This window comes from Dendropsophus ebraccatus, chromosome 8 (genome assembly GCF_027789765.1).
Source record: "Dendropsophus ebraccatus isolate aDenEbr1 chromosome 8, aDenEbr1.pat, whole genome shotgun sequence".
NCBI classification, from domain to species: Eukaryota; Metazoa; Chordata; class Amphibia; order Anura; family Hylidae; genus Dendropsophus; species Dendropsophus ebraccatus.
The window spans coordinates 119,021,212-119,035,927 of NC_091461.1; the positions used below are offsets into that span (position 1 = coordinate 119,021,212).

General features: G+C 43.6%; 1 protein-coding gene across 1 annotated transcript in view; it reads right to left on the reverse strand.

The window, feature by feature from the left end:
• Positions 1 to 14,716, reverse strand: part of TRABD2B (TraB domain containing 2B) — a 192,080-nt gene that overhangs the window by 55,790 nt on the left and 121,574 nt on the right. The window contains exon 5 of the mRNA XM_069979484.1: positions 6,583 to 6,673. Within this exon, the coding sequence (XP_069835585.1) occupies positions 6,583 to 6,673 (91 nt within the window). The remainder of the gene's footprint in view (positions 1 to 6,582; positions 6,674 to 14,716) is intronic.

Here is a 14,716-nt window from a genome sequence, read left to right on the forward strand (position 1 = left end):
ACTGGAGTGACACTGACTGCGATGAGAGCAGGTCCATCGCCTGGAAGGAAATCCTCCCTCTCCAATGCTGATGTTGTTGTTTTTATAGATGGAGGTCCCCATTTTAACTCATAAAACAGGATTTATGGGGGTGAAAGAAAGTGTATGATAATCTTTAGGAGCCCCAGAAGGCCTGTGAAATGTGACCACAAACTATTTCAACCTAAAAACGCTGAACTCCGACTCCCAGCAACCCAAAAGGAAATCTTCCCAGAGATCTTAATGTCCGTCGCTGTTCATTGTAAAGCTAAGGGTGTAAATGTGTAAAGGCCTCGATAATGGAGAAATCTGTATGTAATTTCATTGTGATAGAACCAGGCGCACACATCTCAGAACAGCATACACAGCAGTAGAGGAAAAAACGTCAAGGAAATAATAAAAGGTTCCTGTAAGGTCCTGTTCACATCAATATGGGGTGACGATGTATACCCCAATGTGCCCATTGACATTAAGCCAGCCAAGGAGCCACCCCTTGGCTGGGTCCTTCCCGGAGGAATATCTGGCTAGTCATTTGTTTTGAGACTCTTAAATGAGGCTCCACAGGCTCTCTTTTTGCATATTTATTGACCTTAAAGGGGTTTTTCGGTTAAAGCAGATAGTTGCCTAGATAGGATAGGTCATCAGTCCCTGCTCTGCTGATCAGCTGTTCAATCTCTGCACTGTGAATGGGACTGGAAGTTGAATGGCAGCAAAGCTGCAGTACCAGACTTGGCCACTGCACAGTGAATGGAGCCATCTGGTTCCCTGTAAGGTGGCACTCAACAGCTGATTGGCAATGGTTTCAGGCATCGGCACCCTGCTGGTCAGTGATTGATGACATATCCTGTGGATAGGACATCAATCTGTTCTGTTTGTGATTATGTTAAATTTACTATTCGAACATACAGTATGGACTCAAACATCTTTAATTTAGCTTATATGAATTATATACACTACCGTTCAAAAGTTTGGGGTCACCCAAACAATTTTGTGTTTTCCATGAAAAGTCACACTTCTTCACCACCATACGTTGTGAAATGAATAGAAAATAGAGACAAGACATTGACAAGGTTAGAAATAATGATTTGTATGTGAAATAACATTGTTCTTCCATCACACTTTGCTTCCGTCCCAGAATCCTCCTTTTGCAGCAATTCCAGCATTGCACACCTTTGGCATTCTAGCTATTAATCTGTTGGGGTAAGCTGGAGAAATTACCCCCCACGCTTCTAGAAGCAGCTCCCACAAGTTGGATTGGTTGGCACTTCTGGCGTACCATACGGTCCAGCTGCTCCCACAACAGCTCAATGGGGTGGTGATCTGGTGACTGCGCTGGCCCCTCCATTACCTATGATAGAATACCAGCTGCTGCTTCTGCTGTAAATAGTTCTTGCACAATTTGGAGGTGTTTAGGGTCATTGTCCTGTTGTAGGATGAAATTGGCTCCAACCAAGCGCTGCCCACTGGGTATGGCATGGCGGTGCAGAGTGATAGCCTTCCTTATTCACAATCCCTTTTACCCTGTACAAATCTCCCACCTTACCAGCACCAACCCCAGACCATCACATGACCTCCACCATGTATAACAGATGGCGTCAGGCATTCTTCCAGCATCTTTTCATTTCTTCTGCTTCTCACAAACGTTCTTCTTTGTGATCCAAACACCTCAAACTTGGATTCATCCGTCCACAACACTTTTTTCCAGTCTTCCGCTATCCAATGTCTGTGTTCTTTTGCCCATCTTAATCTTTTTCTTTTATTGGCCAGTCTCAGATATGGCTTTTTCTTTGCCACTCTGCCCTGAAGCCCAAAATCCCGCAGCCGCCTCTTCACTGCAGATGGTGACCCTGGTGTTTTGCGGGTACTATTTAATGAAGATGCCAGTTGGGGACCTGTGAGGCGGCTGTTTCTCAAACTAGAGACTCTAATGTGCTTATCTTCTTGCTTAGTTGTGCAACGCGGCCTCCCATTTCTTTTTCTACTCTGGTTAGAGCCTGTTTGTGCTGTCCTCTGAAGGGAGTAGTACACACCGTTGTAGGAAATCTTCAATTTCTTAGCAATTTCTCGCATGGAATAGCCTTCATTTCTAAGAACAAGAATAGACTGTCGAGTTTCAGATGAAAGTTCTCTTTTTCTGGCCATTTTGAGCATTTAATTGACCCAACAAATGTGCTGCTCCAGAAACACAATCTGCTCAAAGGAAGGTCAGTTTTGTAGCTTCTGTAACGAGCTAGACTGTTTTCAGATGTGTGAACATGATTGCACAAGGGTTTTCTAATCATCAATTAGCCTTCTGAGCCAATGAGCAAACACATTGTACCATTAGAACACTGGAGTGATAGTTGCTGGAAATGGGCCTCTATACACCTATGTAGTTATTGCACCAAAAAACAGACATTTGCAGATAGAATAGTCTTTTACCACATTAGCAATGTATAGAGTGTATTTGTTTAAAGTTAGGACTAGTTTAAAGTTATCTTCATTGAAAAGTACAGTGCTTTTCCTTAAAAAAAAGGACATTTCAATGTGACCCCAAACTTTTGAACGGTAGTGTACGTCCTTCTTTTTTATGATTTATGGTAAATGCCAGATGACCAGATTACCAGGCCTATAGGTTGTGACCTTGTGGCCTGCAAACTTTAAACCCTGAGGGCAGGCAACCCATCCATACCCAATTTTCGTGGGGTGAACCCAAGAACTGGACTGCAAACTGCAGCCATAAGAAGGCATTTTGAGGGGCATTCCCGAACTAGAGGTAAGGGTGGACACATCCATATCTTAAAGTTTTGGTTCCTCATGATAAGTATAGAGTTTCAATATGTTACACAAGATGGCTTGTAAACAGTACCACTTCTCCTGGTTTGAGGTCCTTAAAGGGGAAATCTGGTACACCCGCTCCATTGATTATCAATAGGGGGATGACGGTGTGGGGTGGGGCTAGTGCTCCTAACAGTACTCCCGGCCAAAGATTACCCCCGATTAACATTACGGGACTGGCGCCAAGGAGGAAGGTAAGATGCATACCTTCCTCCTCAGCGTCCTTGTCGCTATAGGGGGCTAGCAGCAGATTAGAAATGTTTAACCTGCAGATAGCTCCCCATTAAGGCAATGCACCCAAGGCTAGCCATTGATTTCTAGGTTAGTCGCCTATAGGAGGCACTAGAGAGTTTATTTTGTTCCCTCGAGAAGAGATATTTTGCATACAAGGATAAAAGTTTGCAATTCTTTTGTGGCCAAATATATTCCATCTGATTATTACAGACCTATCCGTGAACAGGTCGAAATCTTCACTAATATGATATTCATGCGGTCTGGTGTGTAAACTTTAAAACCTTTATGTTTTTAATAGAATGGCGTTGTGGTCACACTACCTATAATTATGGTCAAACCATTTCATGTTAAGCCTCTGATGTCTTTTCTATTACTGTTAGGAACATTATCCGTGTGATCCAGACAAAAAAACCTGGCTCGTCTGGAGAAGTGCGGCTCTAGACATTAAAGGTTCTAATCCCGACTTTATTGTTCTTGGTTAGAAAACATCTGAGCGTTTGAGAACATTTTATTCGTTGGAAACTGTCAACAACTATAATAGAGATAGGCGATCAGGCGACAATGAAGAGCGTAATTCTCTCGATTTTTCACCAAGGAAGCAACGTCCCCCTATTTTCCTTCGACCTCCTTCTCTTTCGGCTCCAGGATAGAAGGATCTGTCTATAAGGATCACTAGTATACAATGCTGACTTGTTAAATCTAAAGCCGCGATCCACTTCCAAAATCAATAGCTCGCTTTTAAGCAGCTGGAATCAGACACCGGGGTACGCATTATCGGACGGGATTGTTTCAGGTTCAAGAAGTCAGACGAAACACTGGCTAGACTTACGAGACCACTTTCATAGCTCTGTCTTCGCCAATATTGGTTAATTTTTTAAAAGGGTATAAAGCGATGGAATTTGGAAAATAACATGTGGTCTCAAAGTATTCTTTTAATATTTCAAACCTAATTTCTCATTGGAAAATAATCCCCTTTTACAAGAGTAGCCCAACAGATGACAGCCGAGAGCCAAAATAACGTTACATACAGTAGTAAGTCTTGATGCAGAAGACTGTATTGTACCTGTGATTGACCTGTTCTTACTATAAGGACACCCCATGGTTACCAAGTACAATATTCCCATCAGGCCCATACATATACCATACATATGGCCCATTTTATCAATCAATCAACTCAATCATTATTTCTCCTGGCCTCTACCATTGGGAAAGAATCATAAGGTGCTGATACATTTTAGATAGTTGGCCGTTCTGCCATAATCAGTGGGTTCAGACAGCACAGATCTTAGATTACTCCAATACTTATTCAAAAGAATAGAGTCCCATTAGAACCCACAAGGGGATGTGACCCTACAGTTGCAAAATATCAAAGGTTCCATGGTCATGGCCATTTGTGGGTTGAAACACAACCCCATTCACTTGATAAAGTGGATAAAGATGAGCGAACTTGCCAAAAGTTTGGGTTTGCACGAACCCAAATGATTGGTATTTGAACCCTGCTGCCTGGAGAAGGTGGATGCAGCCTGAGAACTGCCTGGACAATATGGATACAGCCTCTGTCCACCTCCAGGCTGCAGGATTCAAATGACGATCATTCGGGTTCATGCAAACCCAAACTTTTGCCAAGGTGGCTCATCTCTATCATCTCTAGTGGTGGTCATGAAAAAAGAAACCAAGACATGGTTGTTCCTGGTTGCACAACTGGAAATCATTGTGTAGCCTTAGCCTAATTTGTGTGGCCAGCCTTAGTTTTTAGAGTTGGGCACGTGAGTTTGTCAACTGAAGGTACTGTATAACTGGATACATCAAGGGGGGGTAGATCATTGGATAAAGTTGTCCTTTTCCTCAAAAAAACAACACTGAAGAGTTCTAATATCTCTTCAGTGGGAATATTGTCATTTCTTTCTTCTTTTTTAAGTTTGTTCCACTTCAAGTGTCCAGACCGAGTGGTTTTGTAATACCATTGTGGTTTTGAAAATGAGCTATATTCTCCTTCTAAGTACTCATTTCCAAGCAATATTATAAGATTGCTATGCCAGTGGCGGGATTCTCATCCAAAATGATGTCAGTACTAAAACTTGGTTTTATGACTTATGGATACGAATTCAGACACTTCTGTGGCAAGACCACCAGCGATGGAACAAAAAAATATCTAATCCCTACAATGGACAGTATATTTATGTGAAAGCCATCATATTTCTTCTTCATACACTTAGGATCATTCATAGGAGAATTCTGAGAAACAATATTCTGAGGACCACACGAAAACTTCAAATAAAACTGAATTGACATGTTGTTCCAACCCAACCACATTTGTTTAGTGGTCAACTTCTGCTGGAAACTCAGCAGACAATTATCCTGGTAGTAGATAGGGAAAGAGACTGAACAATGTGAAAACTTTATCAGCCTTGTCCACACTTTCACTCCACATCTATAGAGGGACCTTTAATGTTCTTTGTGGGAAAGGTCCAGCTCGAATGGCTGAAAGTTATAACTTAAAAGGATCAAAGTGCAAAAACCAAAGACATTATGTAGACAATAGAAACAAATATTACAGGAAGAAGTCTACGGGACTCCTGGATGGAGATAATTTATGGGGAGCAAGTGAACTGCGTTTCTTCCTGCTCGCTCACCTGATTGGTCTGGGTCTCAGCAGCGGCAACAGATAAAAAGGTCCTATTACACAAAGCTATTATCGGCTGTATTTGGCCGATTATTGGACATTACGGCCGATAATGGCTTTGTTTGATAGCTGACATGCACGGTGTCGGCTGGTCGTTTTATTTTAATGTCTTTCAACATGTTGAAAGACAAACAAGGAGCATAGCAGCAATCTGCTGCCATTGCATAGTGCAACTGGAGCAGCGGCAGTAGACCGCCGCCATCTCCTATGGGCTCCCCGGATCTAAAGATCTGACTGGTCGGCATCGCTTGCTACTGGGTATCACCCTGTGTAATAGGGGTTTAATGAGGAAGTCTGGCCTCAGGGGAGTCAACGTCACGGCTCTGGGGAGAATGCCTGTCCTGGCTTATGGACAGCCCGCTCAGCCAATCAGTGACTGGAACACAGGAGAGGTCCCGGGGCCGGTGAGTTGGCGAGGTAAGGTAGTGCCATTCATTGTTTTCCCCTCATGCCCTGCCATTTAAAAAAGAACCCTAAGGCCGGACTTCTCCTTCAAAATGGAATTCACAGTCAGACAGGGAGTAAAGGGTACAGCTGTGAACACCAAGACCTCAACTGATGAAAATGTTTGACTTGTCTCTGTACATTGTTAAAGAGATTTTGCAAATGGCAATGTATGGGCAGCATTGTGGTTCAGTTGCCTTGCAGCGCTGGGGGCCTGAGTTCACATCCCACCAAGGACACATCTGCAAGGAGTTTGTATGTACTCCCTGTGTTTGCCTGGGTTTCCTCCAAAACATACAGATAGGTGTATAAAAAATCCACAATTCACACAGCCATAAAATGCACAATAAAGCAATAACAAGGTGCAATATCCAGAATTATCTTACTTTATTAAGCTTTGTCCTGCAGGCGTGTGTTCAACCTCATATCCTCCTTGTCTCAGGACATCAATTACGGTATTATTTCCCAGAAAATGACCTAAAAACAAAGGAAAAATGCTATTAATATATAATGCGAGATAGTATGCCACCTACTGGAAACGCTCAGCATAATAAGAGAAAGTAACGTCTATGCATGTAAATACACAAGAGGGTGAAAATTAAAGATGAGCGAATCTTTCAGACTTTTTGTCCGAAAGCAGTTGGCTCCATTGTGATGGCTGCGATCCCGGGTGCATAGTTGTGATCCCGGGAATCTGCGGCCAGGATTTCCAGGGAATTCCAGATACATTTCCTGGTATTTCCAGGGAATAGATCTGGAATTCCCTGGAAGATCCCGGCCGCAGATTCCTGGGATCACAACTATGCACCCGGGATCGCAGCCATCACAATGGAGTGAAGATGCCGTCGGACCAAAAGTCCGACGGTTCGTTCATCTCTAAGTGAAAATACAAAATAAATGGAAGAAATGCATTGTAAAACTCACAGCAAAATGTAATGCCTGTCCATTGATTATCATATATAATATATAATAAATATATATATATATATATATATATATATGTATGTGTATATATATATATATATATTTATATATATATAGACACACACACAACATTAGTGGTCTTGAATCCCTCGGTCTTCATACAGATTGTCAGGGAATGGTGGGAGTCGTAGTTTTCAAACAGCTTAAGAGCCACAGGTTAAACACCACTAGAGAAGAGTGAACCAAATCTTACGAACCAAGATTCATAACGAACTTTGCAAAAAAAAAAATTGGTTCGATACTGAACTGAACTTTTTGCAAAGTTCGTAACAAATTTGTAAATATGGCATCTGCACAATATAATACACTTAAAAAACGAAATAAAGGTATGCTCACCTGTCCGTGCTCCCCCGGTGTTCTTCTACAGGTCTCCGGCGTCTTCCGCTGCCTCCATCCCACTTAGCCAATCACTGGCCGCTGCAATATCCTATCTCAGTCAGTAATTGGCTGAAGGGGCTGGTGGTGGCTGGAGACACAAGAGACCTGTAGGAGGACAATGAGGTAGTGTGGACAGGTATGATAAGCGACCTTAAAGAAGTCAGGCCTCTGGCGTTTTTTTTTCAAAAAAGTCAGGGTCACCAGGATCTCTGGCACTGCATGCGTCAGCCAGTCAGTGACTAAGGCGAGACGCCACTCCAGTCACTGATTGGCTGAGCAGTCCGTCCATCAGCTGACACAGGCATTTTCCCCAAGTCATCAAAACTCGGGGGAAAATACCTTCCACCGGGGGTTCTGAGGTTGGCCTCATACCCATGGCTGTATTAAGACTGCATTGTATGGAGTTACAAATGGGTTCCGATAGAGGTGCATGGGACCTTACTGTACTTTTATATGTCTTGCTTCTAGGGGGGAATATCTCTCTATGTAGAGAACCTAATTGAGCACCATATGGTGGTACACAATGTCCCTATGTATAGCTTCCTGCATTTGGCTCTAACACAAGCACAAAGCCTTACTCTAAAACAATAGATGTCCAAATCACAATTAGGATCAGCTAAAATAATTTCCCTTCTATGACCACATTATAGTGTCTCCTTACTTGCTGATAATACGCCAGCCTCCCTTTACAGGTTACCTTAGGATTTCTGGCTATAGCTTATTAATAACTCTGCGGTACGTGTTGACTTGTTGGACGGCTTTCTCACTGCTCCAGGCTCCGGGTACATTCCCTTCATTGTCGTCCACATAATAAAACATAAAAGAGCCAATACTATTATCCTAATTTATTGTGACAGATGGTGAAAACTCAGGCAAAAGCGAGGTCACCGTGTCTCCTGCCATGGGAATGTGCTGCTAATGTGCAAGGAACAGCTGTGGCGCACGCACTAGCACACACATGCACACCTCAGGGTAGGGGGAGGTTCACGAACAAGTAATCACGTGCATGTGGCCCCATAAAGACGGCTGGTAACGCTTTCAAAATCAGGTGTGTATAGAAAATCAACCTTCACCTCCTTAAATGATTATTCCAACCTGTTATATTGCATAACGGACAGCATGGGTTTCACCTCTGGGCGGGTCTATGTTTTAATTTTCCTATCATTAGTTGCTCTCTTCTAATTAGTGGTTGAGTTTTCTCTATAGACATCTGAAGGTCCCACAGTACTATATGGCTTAGAGCAGATGGCTTGGATAATTGCAGTCCCCCTCTACAGATGTCCATGGGTGAATGCTAGAGATGAGCAAACTTTTTTAAAGTTTGGTTTGGCAGGTTCGCTGAACTTTGAAGAAAAATTCAGGTTCGTCTGACCCAAACCTCAAACGAAATGCACTGAAACAGCTAAATGATTCACAAAGTTCACTCTTCTCTACTCACCTGTCCACACTCCCCCAGTGTACTACTTTTCCGATGTCCAAAAAGCCTCCAAAAGCCCATTCAGCCAATCAATGACCGTGACAGGACAACACTGCGGTCAGTGATTGTCTCGAAAGTGAAAGTCAATCACTAACCTCTGCGCTGTCCTGTCTCAGAGCTGTCTGTCAGTCAGTGATTGGTGGAATGGGCTTGAGGCGGCTATAATCAGCAGGGGACACTGCAGACCCGTAGGACACCAGGGGAGCGCGGACAGATGAGCCTATCTTTTTTTTTGTGCATTAAATGTCCGTCCGCCATCTTTACAAACTCTCGAACTTTGCAAAAAGTTTGGTTCGGTAGTGAATTTTTGGCAAAGTTCAGAACAAGTCTCTCAAAGTTAATAAAGTTCGGTTTGCTCTTCTCTAGTGAATGGTATGTTCTTATAATCACAAAATTATTCCCTCTCCCATTAATCCTATGGGTAATGTTAGGCTAAGTTTTCTGAGAGAGGATTCAGTGTCTCTGGATCACCACGGACTATCTGTAATTGTCAAGTCAATGGCTATTTTTGATGTGTAGGAAGAAAATGCGATTTTAGCCTTCGCTGCCATATCTTGGTCAGTTACTCCAGAATTGTTTCTTTATCCATCTGACATTCCTGGGAGCCAAGTTTCACATTGTCCGTCACAAGAGGAACGGTATGAAAAAAAAAAAAAAAATCTGATGGCTTTTCTAAAAAAAGAGTCCCTGTTGAAAAGAAACAGCCCTGTGAAAGTGTTACATGTTTTATCAGAGGGCGGCTTGGCAGACTCTCAGCAATCTTGTGCCAACGAAAGAATACCAGGTCACACTGGAGTCCCTTCTCGTTTTCTCACGGATAGAACTGATAGCGGAAAGTGTTGAGAGTTAATGGATAGTCGTTCTGAACATTCCCCGTACTCTGTAGAATATACATAATAATCAGCTATTAAGGTTGTGTAGGTGCCCCTCGTAACACATGGACTTTACAAGACCCCTGAAGTTGCCCTGCGATATCTGGCACCAAAACGTTAGCACGCTTCACGTAACTCGACCAGATGTGGGACTTTCATTCCTCCTGTTACACAGATCCCATTTGGTTTTTAAGATTTGACTCTTATCATCTTAATCCCTTTGTGCACGGACTTTCCTTGATCAGTGAAGTGGATGGTATTTTTGAAGGTCTTTTCAAGTCATAAACTCAAATTCAGAATTGAAAAAATCCCCTAATATTACCGGAGTGATCTGTTTCAGATTAGGTCACTAGAATCAAATGCAATATGATCAAAGTCTTGTCTCTGCATAGAGGATTGTTTACTGCATATACCTGTGCGAGTGTGTGCCCTGGACATATGATACGAGCATGTGTGGTGTACTTTATAACAGAGAGGCGAATAACCAATAAAATACACATTTAAAGGACATTTTTTTTTACAACATCTATGATATCATTCTGGTAAGCAGAAGTTAAAGGGACCTGTCACGCCGGCTGCCGGGATAAAGCCCACCTGACCTCCTGGTGGAGCCCTTTATACTTATCCCCCTCTGGAGCAGTCATTCTCTATGGGCGTAGGACTCATCTCTGGTGAGCGTGCACACGTCTTCCAACAGGCATTTCTCGGCAGCGGGACGGCGTCCGAGACCGAGACTTCGAGGAAGGGATAAGTATCAATGTAGCCATTTTTTTCATCCATTTTTCAACCTTTTTTTTGCATAAAACAGATTGCAAAAACGCAGTCTTTGCAATCTGCCAGCAAGAACAGATATCGTAAATGTATGCACAGATTAAGTAAAGGCAGGAACTTAGAATGAAAGCTAGATTTTCAAAATAAACCCTTAAAGGTAGTGTTGTCTGGGTTCAGCAATGTTATCCGAACCTGAATGTTCGCGTTTGATTTCCCGCAGTTGTAGAAGTTGGATGCCACCTTGGGAATCCTGGAAAACATGGATACAGGCCCTGGAAACAAACGGCGATCGTCCAGGTTCAGATAACTTTGCCGAACCTGAACATTTTGACAGATCCGCTCAACACTACTTAAAGGGTCTTCACCATTGACAATGCCTCACATCTATACTTAGGGATAAAGCATATTTTAAAGGAGAAGTCCGTGCGTTTTTAAAATCCGGCAACCATAAGGGGTCGGGGGGGGGTTGATAATGGGTATGCACTTTCCTCTCCCCATGCCCGTGGTATGCAACAGAATTGGCCTCGGGACCTCCAACAGAAGGCATTTCCCCCCGAGCTGTGATGACGTCACGACTCATGGGGAAATGCCTGTCCCAGCTTAGCCATTCAGTGACTGGAGTGGTGTCCTGCCAGTCCATCTGTTAGGTCGTGACGTGTACACCGCGGAGTCCAGCGGGGGTCCCGAGGTCGGTTCTGCCGCTCACCGCAGACACTGGGAGAGATAAGTTACTTATCAAATTCCTCCCCGCTCCTGCCAGTTGCCGAATTTTCAAAATGGCCGGACTTCTCCTTTAACCATTCAAGAGAAGTAAATGTGCTGACGCTTCTATGTGATGCAAGAAATACGTCATATATGGCAACAAACACATTAACTGGATGTTGAGAATTTGCAGGAATGATACATCATTACCGGCGGTTCTTCAAAACACGCCTGATAATAACTCAATATTACACCGTTGTGCCGGCTCCAAGCTCAACATTCTGCAGAAATCCTCCGCATTCTTATATAAATATTAGTGGAAAGGAAAGTAAGGAAGCGGTAAATGGTCGGCTGCATACACAACATTTTCCTATAAGGGCTCTTCTGCGTTTCAGTATCCTCAGCTATTAAAACAAGCTTTTTGTTAAACACAGTTTACATAAGGATTTGGTTCCTACACTTAAGGAAAGGGAGACTCTGCTAAATGTGGACTATTCATGTTACCCTGAAATAAGTTTAAGGGGAATTTTACATTTATAGTAATTTCTTTTGAAAAATTAAACCCAACGCAGACGTGCAATATGAAATATGGCAACGTAGGGTAAACCAAATATTTTCTATAAAAATAATCGAGTAAAGCTGATATTAGTATTGGGTAAGCCGCTCTAGTGAGATGAACAATTTTATCAGTCCATAGATACCTACCATCGGGAGAGGAATAGAGATGAACGCAACTCGAGCATGTTCCAGGCTGATCGTTCGGCATTTGATTACGTGTTTGAAGAATTGGATGCAGCCCTAGGGAGTCCTGAAAAACACGGATATAGCCTATGGTTCTATCCACCAAGACTCACAGGAGATTTACCGCCTCACTACAGTGCCATACCGGCTCTATTAGACTCCATGGGGGAGATTTATCAAACATGGTGTAAAGTGAAACTGGCTCAGTTGCCCCCGGAAACCAATCAGATTCCACCTTTCATTCCTCACAGGCTCTTTAGAAAATGAAAGGTGGAATCTGATTGGTTGCTAGGGGCAACAGAGCCAGTTTCACTTCACACCATGTTTGATAAATCTCCCCCATGTGTACAAATATTTTTCGAATTGAGGCTCATGGAAGCCTCCCAATTCTCCCTCGACAGATAATGCCAGATGAGAGAAGGATTGGGAATATTGGATTTAAACAGTTTGATCCTTTTGGTTTCTGGGAAATAAGTCAGTTCCAGAACTGTCTGTCAGTGGCTTACACCACCCCACCCCTCTTCAGTTAGAACATATGAACATTTGGCCAAGTTGAACGTTCACATATATTATTATTTATTATTATTATTATTATTTATTTATAAAGCACCCTTAATTCCAGAGCGCTATACAATAGATAGGCAACAGGCAGGAACAATACAAGATCAGAAGACATTACGTGACGGCAAAAGACAGACTGGTACATGGGGGAAGAGGACCCTGCCCGCGAGGGCTCACAATCTATAGGGTATAGGGGGAGAAACAGGAGGTAAAGTGCAGCCATTCAAGTGTGATGCAGAGTTATTGTAGGTTGTAGCCTAGTTTTAAGAGATGGGTTTTCAGGTCACTTTTGAAGGACATGATGGTGGATGAGAGCCGGATGTGTTGGGGTAGCGAGTTCCAGAGTATGGGGGAGGCTCGGGCAAAGCCTTGGAGGCGGTTGTGCGAGGTACGAACAAGGGAGGAGCGCAGACGGAGGTCACTGGAGGATCGACGGTTGCGTGAGAGACGGTAGTGGGATATCAGGTCAGAGATGTACGGAGGGGACAGGTTGTGGATGGCCTTGTACGTCATGGTCAACAGTTTAAAGTGAATACGTTGGGCAATGGGGAGCCAGTGGAGGGATTGGCAGAGGGGAGAGGCTGAGGCAAAGTGAGGGGAAAGGTGGATTAGTCGGGCAGCAGTGTTAAGGATAGACTGGAGGGGATCAAGGGAGTTAGCTGGAAGGCCAGAGAGGAGGATGTTAAAGCGTAACTGTCATTTCAGGGTCATTTTTCTGAAAACATTAAATATCAACAGTTCAAGTGATTTTAAGAAACTTTGTAATAGGTTTTATAAACCAAAAGAGTTTTCTTCTGTACTGAAAAAGCAATCTCCCAGCCTCCCCCCTCACTGCAGAAGCAGCAGGATTTCTGTGTCCATTATGTGGTTATGGAGAGGGGAGGGGCTGTTAGGAGTGACTGAGCACGGAGCAGTCCTGCACAGCACAACACCCTGCAATCTTCTCTCAGTAAGTTCATAGATAAGCACTGACCTTTCTGACACTTGAATTTAGCGTTTTAGGTGCCCAGAGAGTCTACAAACAGCTGACCTTCATGTCACCTCTTCCTGCTCCCTCATCTCCCTCGGCCCCTCCCCCCTTCATAGGCTTACAATGGAGAGAGCAGAGCCCGTCTTCACTGGCTTCTCTGTAATGAAGACGTGTTTGCCTGATAATGCACAGATAAGAAGTCAGGGGGGGAGGCTGGGAGATTGCTTCTTGAGTACAGAAGGAGGCTTTTTTGGCTGATGAAACCTATTACAGAGTTTCTTAAAATCGCTTATACTACTGACTTCTGCAATAAAAAAAAAAACATGACAGTTACGCTTTAAGTAGTCCAAGCGGGAGATAATGAGAGCATGTACCAATAGTTTGGTGGAGTCAGGGGTGAGGAAAGAGCGGATTCTGGAAATGTTTTTGAGGTGAAGGCGGCAGGAGGTGGTCAGGGCCTGAATATGTGGTTTAAAGGACAGGGCAGAGTCAAAGGTGACCCCAAGGCAGCGGACAGGGGACAGAGTGCAGCCATTGTGGCGGGGTGGAGCGAGATGGGGGAAAGATGATAAGTTCTGTTTTGTCCATGTTGAGTTTTAGAAAGCGGGAGGAGAAGATTGAGGATATGGCCGACAGACACTCTGGAATCCTGGATAGCAAAGAGGTGACATCCGGTCCAGAGAGGTAGATCTTAGTGTCATCGGCGTAAAGGTGGTAGCTGAAGCCGTGGGACTCTATGATATGTCCCAGGCCAGAGGTGTAGATGGAGAAGAGGCCCGAGTACAGAGGGGTTGGTTGAGATAGCTGGTCGCCAAAGTAAAGGTGCCAACCGTTCTGCCAATTTTAATGTGACCAGTCCACCATATAACGTGAATGAGCTGATTGAGGAAAATCCATCATGTCCAATCCTGACAAGGGGGACAAGCCACCACCTGAGGTGTCTACTATTCTACTTCTCCCAATTGATGACAAATGCGAACCCAACTGAACCAACCACAAGAACATCTGTGTGGATTTTGTCTATCCTTAAAGCGTTATTATAGGTGGTGTTGGGCGGAATTGAC